This window comes from Selaginella moellendorffii, unplaced genomic scaffold (assembly GCF_000143415.4).
Source record: "Selaginella moellendorffii unplaced genomic scaffold, v1.0 SELMOscaffold_17, whole genome shotgun sequence".
NCBI classification, from domain to species: Eukaryota; Viridiplantae; Streptophyta; class Lycopodiopsida; order Selaginellales; family Selaginellaceae; genus Selaginella; species Selaginella moellendorffii.
This window is the reverse complement of record NW_003314278.1, coordinates 2,437,468-2,447,314: the sequence shown is the minus strand read 5'-3', so window position 1 is coordinate 2,447,314 and position 9,847 is coordinate 2,437,468. Positions and strand designations below refer to the sequence as shown.

General features: G+C 51.0%; 2 protein-coding genes across 2 annotated transcripts; both read left to right on the top strand.

The window, feature by feature from the left end:
- The first annotated feature begins 161 nt into the window (after positions 1 to 161).
- On the top strand, positions 162 to 1,682 carry LOC9640049 (pentatricopeptide repeat-containing protein At2g13600). Its single transcript, XM_024676369.1, has one exon. The coding sequence runs from the start codon at positions 162 to 164 to the stop codon at positions 1,680 to 1,682; it is 1,521 nt and encodes a 506-aa protein (XP_024532137.1).
- A 58-nt stretch (positions 1,683 to 1,740) lies between these two features.
- Positions 1,741 to 3,585, top strand: LOC112346772 (pentatricopeptide repeat-containing protein At4g02750-like). The gene has a single exon (XM_024676367.1). It carries the CDS (start codon positions 1,741 to 1,743, stop codon positions 3,583 to 3,585), a length of 1,845 nt encoding a protein of 614 aa, XP_024532135.1.
- The last annotated feature ends 6,262 nt before the right edge of the window (positions 3,586 to 9,847 follow it).

Genomic DNA, 9,847 nt, shown 5'->3' with positions numbered 1-9,847 from the left:
AGGCGATCGCGCGGCTCAATCGCCCGGATTGCTCCACACTGACCCATCTCCTCCGCCAGTGTATCAGCGCCAGGGCGCTGGATCAAGGTCGAATTGTCCACGAACGCATTCTCAGCGACGGCCATGGCAAGAACACTCTCCTCCAAAATCTCCTCGTCCAGATGTATGGCCGGTGTGGGCGCCTGGACGAGGCCCTCCAGATCTTCACTTCCATGGAAGAGCGCAACATCTACTCATGGAATCTCTTGCTCACGGCGTACGCTCACAACGAAGACTACCCACGCGCCAAGCTCGTCTTCGATCAAATCCCCGCCAGGGACGAGGTGTCGTGGAACATCCTGATCGCGGCGTATGCCCGGCGCGGTCATGACGATGGAGCGCTACTGCTTCTCGCGCTCATGGATCTCGACGGCGTCCCCGCAAATCAGTTCACGTTCCTCAGCGCGCTCGAGGCGTGTGAATCGATCCGGCAAGGCCGGATCGTTCACGGGCTTGTGGCTGAATCCGGGATGGAAGATCTTGTTATTGTCAGCACTGCAGTTGTCACCATGTACGGAAAGCTTGGTAGAGTGGATTCGGCAAAAAAGACATTTGACAGAATGCCTCATAAGAATGTGATTACTTGGAACGCAATGCTTGCAGTGTATGCCCAATCAGGGTATCTAGACGAGGCAAAGTTGTTTTTTGAGTTGCTGCCTTCAAAGGATGTCTACTCGTGGACCACGATTATAGCCGCGCTTGGAGAATTTGGGTATCTGGAGGAAGCTAGAAACGCTTTCGATAAAATGCCAAGAAGAAACGTTGTATCTTGGAATGCAATGGCTGCCGCATATGCCACAAACGGGCATTTGGAAGAAGCGAAGGTGGTGTTTAATCTCACTCCAAACAAGAACACGGCCTCGTGGAACTCCATGATCTCGGGATACGCACAGCACGGGAACGAGGAGGCCATTCACCTCTTCCGACTCATGGATCTGGCAAGCGATCCAGCGCCTAACAGGATAACGTTCATCAGCGCCCTGAATGCCTGCGCGTGCTGGTCCTGGGCTCTGATCGTCGGCAAAGCCATCCACGACCACCTGGTAGCGACGACCAAGGTGGCCGTCCTGGACGTGACCGTGGCAACATCCCTGGTAAACATGTATGGCAAATGCGGGGATCTGGATCAAGCAAGGGAGATCTTCAACGCGATGCCGGCTAAGGGCTTTGTTACATGGAACGCGATGCTGGCCGCGTATGCACAGCACGGGCATGCCGCATCCGCACTGGATCTATTCCACCTCATGAACCTCGACGGCGTAAGCGCTGACGATATCACATTTACGAGTGTGCTCGCGGCGTGCAGCCACCTCGGGAGCTTGAGCCGAGGGTTGAGTTACTTTGCAGACATTGCCCAGAGCTTCTCAATCGCACCAACTTGCGAGCACTACTTGTGCATGATCGATCTCCTGGGTCGGGCTGGGCAAGCCGAGGAAGCCGCGGACTTGGTCCACGCCATGCCGTTTGAGCCGAGCTCCGTGGCGTTGACAATGGCGGTGGGAGCTTGTGGAGTCAACGGAGACCCAACCGGTGGGAAGAGCGTGGTCGAGTCAATGGCCGAGGACCGCGATCCGGCTCCCTACTTGGTGCTGTCCAACATCCACGTAACAAGTCAACGTAACAAGTCAACGGCACAAGGCTAGGGCTGACTATGGCTCTTTTTTAAATGATTTTGAATTTTGAATTTGCGCGCAAAGGAGAATGGCCGCGATTGGGGCCGGCGGTGCGCTTGAGACGAGGAAGAAGAGCGATGGCAAAGATCTTCCATCAAAGCCAAGCGGCGAATCTACGCAGATCTTCTTCGCGGCGCTGATCAGATCCTGCGGCGACTGCAAGGATCTCCACCGGGGGAGAAGCGTCCACACTCGGATCCGGCACAGCGAGCTCCACGACGACTGCTTCCTCGCCAATCTCCTTGTGCAGATGTATGGCAAGTGCGAGAGCGCGGGCGAGGCGCTGGCGGTGTTCCGGGAGATCAAAGCCCCCAATCTCTTCTCCTGGACGACCATGATCGGCGCTCTGGCACAGAACAAGGATATCGAGAGCGCCAAGCGGCTCTTCGATCGGATGCCCGGCTGGAGCACCCCCGCCTGGAACGCCATGATCGCTGCCTACACCCAGAACTCCTGCCTGGAGGGATCCAAAGGGATCTTCGACCAGATGATCGTCCGAGACATCGTCTCCTGGACGTCGATGCTCCAGGCGTTCGTCGCTGGCGGGAAATTTGCGCCCGCAAAGGCGCTGTTCGATGCCATGCCCGAGAGGAACGTCGTCTCCTGGACCGTGATGCTCCAGGGCTTTACGCTCTCTGGGGATCTGCGCGATACTAAAACGTTCTTCCAATCTATGCCTGTCCGGAGCCTCGTGAGCTACAACTCAATGATCGCTGCGATGTCACGGCATGGAGATCTCGATTACACGAAGAACCTCTACGCATCTATGCCCGAGAGGAACATCGTCTCGTGGACAAGTGTTCTTCAACTATTTGCCGCCACGAGGCATTTGGAGGACGCAAAAGCAGTGTTTGATTCAATGCCATACGCGAACGTCATTACGTGGACGGTGCTCTTGCATGGGTATGTTCTATCCAACGAGGTGGACTCGGCACGTTGGGTGTTCGATTCCATGCCCCAAAGAACAGTGGTATCTTGGACGGCCATGCTTGTAGCATATGCCCAGCTCGGGCATCTGGAAGAAGCTAGGGCTCTATTCGCGGCAGTGCCCGAGAAAGATCGCGTCGTGTGGAACGCGATGCTGATGGGATTTGCCGAGAATGGCGATCTCCCCAGCGCGGAGGGAATCTTCTACGCGATGCCAGACAGGGACGCCATCGCCGCCACGGCGCTCATCCAGGCGTATGCGCAGAGTGGCAACCTGGCGGGCGCGGCAAGGGCTTTCGAGTTGATTGATGAGAGGGATGTGGTGGCGTGGAATGCGATCATGGCAGCGTGCGCGCACTGCGGCAGGGGCGATCTGGCGCTGGAGATCTTCGCCCGGATGGATGTGGAGGGGATTGGGCACGATCATATCTCCTTCACGAACGCGCTTGTCGCGTGCAATCACGCCGGGCGGATCGAGGCGAGCTGGGGATACTTCACGGGCATGGCGGCGGAGCACGGGATCCAGCCGGCGGTGGAGCACTGGAACCTCATGATGGACATCCTGGGGCGATTGGGGCATCTTGGGCGAGCGATGGATCTGATACAGAGCATGCCATTCGAGCCGGACGCCAGGGCATGGGGATCGTTGCTAGGTTCTTTTCGGATCCACCGGGCGGTCGAGAATGCCGCGGTGGCGGCGCAGCGGCTCCATGATCTAGATCCCCAGAGCGCCGCCTCGCACATAGTGCTCTCCAACATCTACGCGGCCGCTGGGAAGATGGAGGATAGGGAGCTCGTGAGGAGCCGGATGAAAGAGATGGGGCTCACGAGGAAGGCCAGGGGAGAGGGGGGAATTGGAGGGAATTGGAAGCTCCAGAGGATGGGCGGCGATGGCGGGCAGCAAATGGCGGCCTTCTTGGAGCTCATGACAAGCGAAGAATCCTAAAAGCAGAGTTTTTGAATTTTAAATGAGAAGAAAACGGCAAGTCTATAAAAGTTGACTAGGGCAGGTTGATTGACTTGGTCAACAAGGGTCAGGGCAACGACCTATGTGGATGTTTTGATGTTTGGGTTGGCAGCTGGAGACATTGAAGGTTTAACAAGAGCTTCAAGGATGGTTGCTATGGTCTCTTCCGTCGAAAGTGAACACCTTGCTGGACGTGCATTTATCTAGGGCCTTCACGCCTCTGCTAAAGTCCCAGGAATGGGAGCACTTTCACAAGGATTAAGGAGCTATTAGCTCATGGAGAAGGTTGCTCAGCGGTCGAGAATGTGCTTCTTGAGGAGGAAGGCTCGGACTCTCAAAGCAAGCAAACTTCAAAGTTCTCGACTAGGTTCGTGCAGAATATCCAGATTGGATCCGAGAGCAAGCCGATTTTGCTAGGCCACCCTCGAGCGTGTGAATGCTAGACTAGGGAAGGGGAAACAGGAATTTGACTCAAGCGATTGAACGCTTCATCGCCCAACAATGTTGGGCACGTGCCAAACCAAATGCAAGCACCTGTGCAAAGTCCTAAGCCATGCATCAAGCTCCCTACAGCTTGCCTATACAGGATACTCCTCATTATGAGGAGTATCCTGTATAGCCAAGATGTAAGTTGCTGGATCTACCTTGTGTGCACAAGGAATAGTTTCCAGGTTCTTAAATGTTAGTCAAGAGGATTCTAATGTCCTTGAGAGGTATGTCATATTACAGGTTGACATACAATTCATTGCCCATGGTCACCAACATCAGTCACAAACAAAACTTTCTTCTTGGTTTAGAATGGGGAAAAACATGGACCCAGGAGGGGTGATGCTTCTTGGGACACAGCACTAGCTTTTCAGCCTTGAGCGCCGGAGACACCAGCCCAGGAATGCAGACCTGGAGACCAACGTCCACAGCGTCACGCTTCAATCCGGCACTCTGTCAGAGAGTCTCTTGGCCTGGTGGAGGAAACCACCACTGATACTGACACTGATACCGGGTACCACCCAATATGAGTGTCGACACCGCCTGCAGTGGGGCTAGGAGGGCATCCCAAGAGAACATTTCCTGCTCCGGGAGGCTCGTCACCCTTGCCGTGTCGTGCAAACAGAGCTTGGCCCGGGCCAGGTCGCGGTCGGCACAAGCGGTGATCATGGCTATCCGCATTGCATCGGACAGCCTTGTGGCGTCATCTATGCAGCCACTCTTTGCAAACACCACTAGCATCGCCGACCACGACACGAGGCTCCTCTTGGGCATGCCATCGAACAGGTGGTGGATCAAGCGTCATAGTCGGCGGCAGTGACACTATAAGTTCAAGGCATCCAGGGGCTCATCGTCTATCAGAGTGGGAGTGGGAGAATTATCAGCAGCTGGCAGCTCAAAACATGGCCACCACTGATAGTTTCCATGACGCTGGAGAACGATCAAAGATGTCTCAGCTAGTTCCTGGTTTTCTCAAGCCGATCTTACAGTCTTCCTTTGGGAGCCTCCACAGCGTCAACAATGGTCTATTCCAGCCAACCAGCAACATTTCATGCCAGGAAAGGATCTCAACTCTAGATCTTTGGAGGACTTGGAGGAGAGGAGTCGGGGGACAGGGAGAAGCTGTAGAGGCCGCTCAGCCACTAGTGTATGGATCGCAAGGCTTTCCAGGAACAGCGGCAGCAGCGATTCTTCCTTTGGCAAACGTGAGTGGAAGTTTTGTTCCGGGCCAGGATCCAAGGTTGTTTCAAGAGCAGCGGAGACGACTGTCTGGGCAGCTGGAGATGGATCCCAGGAACTTCGCCGACGGCATGAGAAGGGAGGATTTCTGAGGTCAACGCTCGAATCGGTTTGAATCTGGGTGTGAGGACGTACATGGAAGACACGCTAGCGAGGCTGGGAAAAAGGCCCAGCTCAAGCACCACTGTGTGAGGCCGGATTTGAGTGGAGCAAAGCACTATCACCGTGACACAAAGCTGTGTGTGAATTGCATTCCAACCCACAAGCCCCTGCTTCGAGTATGCAGCAAGCAGCGTGTTCCACGCCACAAGGTTCCGATCAAACACCTCCTTCCCGATGCCGCCTTGTAGTGGAATGTGCTGCTTGTGGCATAAGCCCGGGCTAGGCCAAGAAAGCTTCACCTGGACGCTGAAGCCCTTGTCGGCAGCGGGAAAGGAAGAACATTAACATTGGCCTTCTATGGGTAAGTACAAGGTTTGATACGAACCCGGTTGCTGAGGAATTGGTTATCAGGTAAGTGTAGACCGGGTTCGAGGTGGCCGAGGAGAACAAGGACTTTACTAGAAAAGTTTCTTCGCAATAAATACCACTACTTTTTGTTCGCCGGCTCACTAAAAAGCCCTAGAGCATTTGGTACACAAATCATAAGTCCAAGGTTCGAATCCTATCAGATACAGCTCTTCGGAATTTTAGGGCTCTTCGACAAAAGATTCTTTTGGCGCTCGACGGATGGATGCATTTCCTTCGACCCGCGCTCCACAGCTACTACCACAGATTGGGACAATGCCGGGTTCACAGCACAGACTGCTCAGAGGAGCTCCTTTCAGGGTTGAGCTCCAAGGATTTAGAGAGGGGAATCGCGCCATCCAGAGCAGGGTTTGCTCCAATCTCTACGTTTCGTGCAGCTTGATCGGCATGTATGGGAGGTGTGGCAGCCTGGTTGAGGCGAGGAGGGTGTCTGACAGGATGCCTTGCCACAATGTAGTGGCCTGGAATGCTTTCATCTTGGGACACGCACAGAATGGCATAGAATCTCTCAGAGGTCTCTGCACCGGATTCCAGGACTTTCTTCGCGTCCATCAAGGCTTGCTCGGCTTTAGCAGCTGAGACTCATTGGTGGGAAGATGATCAAACTGAAAGCTCTGGAACAAGGCATGAGAATCCACTACCGAGCTAAGTTTTGCAAGTGACGAGTCCGAGGTCTTCAAGCTCGGACAGCTACAGGAGGTTTAACGAGCTCTTGAGTAGCTGCCACAGCCCAGACGCTCGTCTCTGGGAAGCTCACAAGCTACTTTCGCGTTTTTTGACATAACTACTTTATAAATGTATTCATTTCTTTTCAAGGAAACCACAGGGTAGCTTTGTGTAGATCGTCTGGTTTTGACACTGCCACAGCGTAAACTTCTATCTAAGGTCACTTGGCTTCTTCATGACAAGAAATTAGAACCAATTGAAACACACGCAAACCTGAAGCTAAGTATCGTCAACTTTCAATGATCGTTTGTATTGTCCACATCGGTGAGTTTCCCTTCGCGTTGAGAGTTCCTTGGCCCTTGTTTTGCACTTTGCTTGTTTGAGTTGTTTGAGCATATCATGTGGCTCCTTTTCATCGTCTTCAAACGTTGAGAGTTTCAACACGAATTCTTGATTGCCACTAGCCTTTCTTTTACCGTTGATCATACCTCTCGTTGCAAACAGCTTCACTTTCTTTACTCGCTGGGCAGAGTGGACAACCCCCGTCCGACCTTCAACGATGAACCCTAAACTTGAGCTAAGTAAGAAACGAAGCAACTTAATTAGTTGTCGCTAGTAGCGGGAGGGGATGAGGAATCCTGCTGATCGGACAGCCTGATGGATGGCTTGTGGACGGACTTGTGTTGTAGTTTTGGTGGTCCTAAGCGAATTGAAAGAGCAAGGCTTTTCACAATATCCACCTTGGGGAGAAAGAGCCGTGATCATGAATTTGATGCTTCTAACATTGTGTTCATGAGATTTGATCCTTCTTATCGATCAAACCTTTCTTTGGCTTCATCTCATGCTGTGCTGCAATTTAAACGACGCCACCATGTCTACATCTCCAATCTGGATAAAGCTTCCCAGAAAAATGCATTCCTTGTCCACAGCCGAGCAGGAATTAATCAGTTCGCAAGCTCTTTAATGAGTAATCATGCCTGTTAGAGATCTATAACATTAGCTTCCTACTTAAGTTAGATCGTCTGGTAGTCCGGATCTCTTTCGGTGTCTTTCCTTCCATCATCCGAGCTAGAGTCGACTGGTCAAGTCCATCTCAAGGCTTTCGACTTCCAACTTGAGCTCACACAACGTCTTGGTGTCTAGTAGGACGAACTTCTCATCGAAAAACTTCCTCTCCTGCAAAAGAAAAAGGATTTTCCAGGAGAAGACATTTGGATCCTGAATCGAGTGAAAGGCGTTGATCTCCTTGTCAATATGTCCAAACCGGGCATTATAGTGATAGCAAGAAGAATGCGCATTGCCGGTGCTTAGCTCATCTATCCAGCACGCTTCCCTGTGCGGGAGACTTGCGCTGCTCCTTTCGCAGTTGATCATCAACTATTCGCCAGACTCCAGAGCCAGACAAGTCTTGGACGATAAGAGGTTTTGATACCCAGTGGCACTGGATTCCTCCTCACCAAAGGCATGGGTATTCGTGTGCCAGGCTCTGGGCAGCAAGCTCTACCTTCTTGGGGGATGGAGCTGCAGGAAATTGCGTCTTTGTTTCACACACGAATTGATGGCATTGCCACTCCATCACCATCGCCAGATGGAGACCATAGCCTTCATTGCCCTCCCAAAGCTGTGATGTCGATTCATATAGCGGTGGCATGGGAGAGAAGACTATGGTTCCAATGTGGTTTTGCACATTGATATACTTGCCCGGGAGTGGAACCACGACATTTGTAGCTTGGCCTCCAGGTTTGCATTCTAAAACCAGCTTTGTTTTTCAACTTTGTATTCCTTTCACTCAAATGTTCTCTGATAAATCCTGACTTGCAAGGCTTAGCATCTTGGAGCAACCAAGAACACAGGGTTTGGATGCCAATGATGATAAATACAACACATAATTGTCAGCTAAAGACAGAGCTCGTTGGATGATCCCAGTTTTTCTTTTTTTCTAGCTCAAATAACTTTTTGTTCTTTGTTTCTGTAAAAAACATTAACTTCAAAAATTAGGAAATATCCATTTAGTGGAATTTGATTTTTGGATCTGGTTGGATTGCTCAAGTCCCTATTTGAGCTTCATACATAAAAAAAAACCACAGGCTTGGAGATTTTCGCAAAAACATCCAGTTGGAGTGTTCTTAATCTAGTAATCCAGCCTTGCCAGTGCTTTCCATAGCTCTTTGGCTTGGTGTGGATTTATCGAGATCCCTCACTCGAGTCCATCAACCTCCATTCCTCCAGAATGCATGTCGATGTCACGTTCCCATTGTGGCAGATCTTGGCCATTGAGAAGATTGATGGCTTGTTCCAACTCGAGCCCATCAACCTCCACGGTAGAGCACGACGTGTTTGACGTGTTTGGAAAAGCCTGAAGTAGAGAAGGCCCTGCAGATTCAAGACGAAGATGAGTACCCCTCTTATCTCAGCTTGCCAGTGTTTTGATCTTGTTCATTGCCCAACCAACATTAGTCACACAAACTTGCTTCTTGGTTGTAGAATGGGGAAAAAACTGAACCCAGGAGGGGTGATGCTTCTTGAGGCAGGCAGGGCCATCTCACACAGCGCTAGCTTTTCAGCCTTGGGTGCCACAGACACCAGCCCAGGAATGCAAACCTGGAGGCCGATGTCCACAGCATCACGCTTCGATCCAGCACTCTATCAGAGAGTCTCTTGGCCTGGTGGAGGAAACCACCGATACTGACACTGATATTGGGTACCACCCGATATCAGTGTTGACACCACGTCCAAATGCAGTGGGGCTAGGAGGGCATCCCAAGAGAACATGTCCTGCTCTGGGAACCTTGCCGTGTCGTCCAAACGGGCGGTCGGCACAAGCGGTGATCATGGCTATCTGCATCGAACAGCCTTGTGGCGTCATCTATGCAGCTGCTGTTCTAAAAATCATAAGGTTACAGACTCAAAAAGCGTGAGTTTAGAATATCATCAACTCTTATGTTTAGGGCAGAAATTTCATATAACTTTCTCGAATGGAAAATAGAACATTTTGAAAATTATAGAATTAAACATGGGCGTTAAAAACTGAAAAATACTTTTACTCTTTGGGAAAAGGTAGGTTAAAAAAGCAATAAAGTCTCTATTCAAAAGAATATATTGATTGAATCTTTTAAATTGGTAAAATAATAATCGGACTGAAAAATAAACCAGTTTGGTAAACCTGTTTTACAGGTTTTAACTGGGAAAAAGGGTGAAAACTGCCTGTTGGCTATAGTGCTAAATTCAAATTCATATTCAGTAAAGATGTGACAATCGAAGTGCCATCAAGCAAAATTTGAATGGATTATATATCTCCACCTAGGAAATGACTGCAGATATA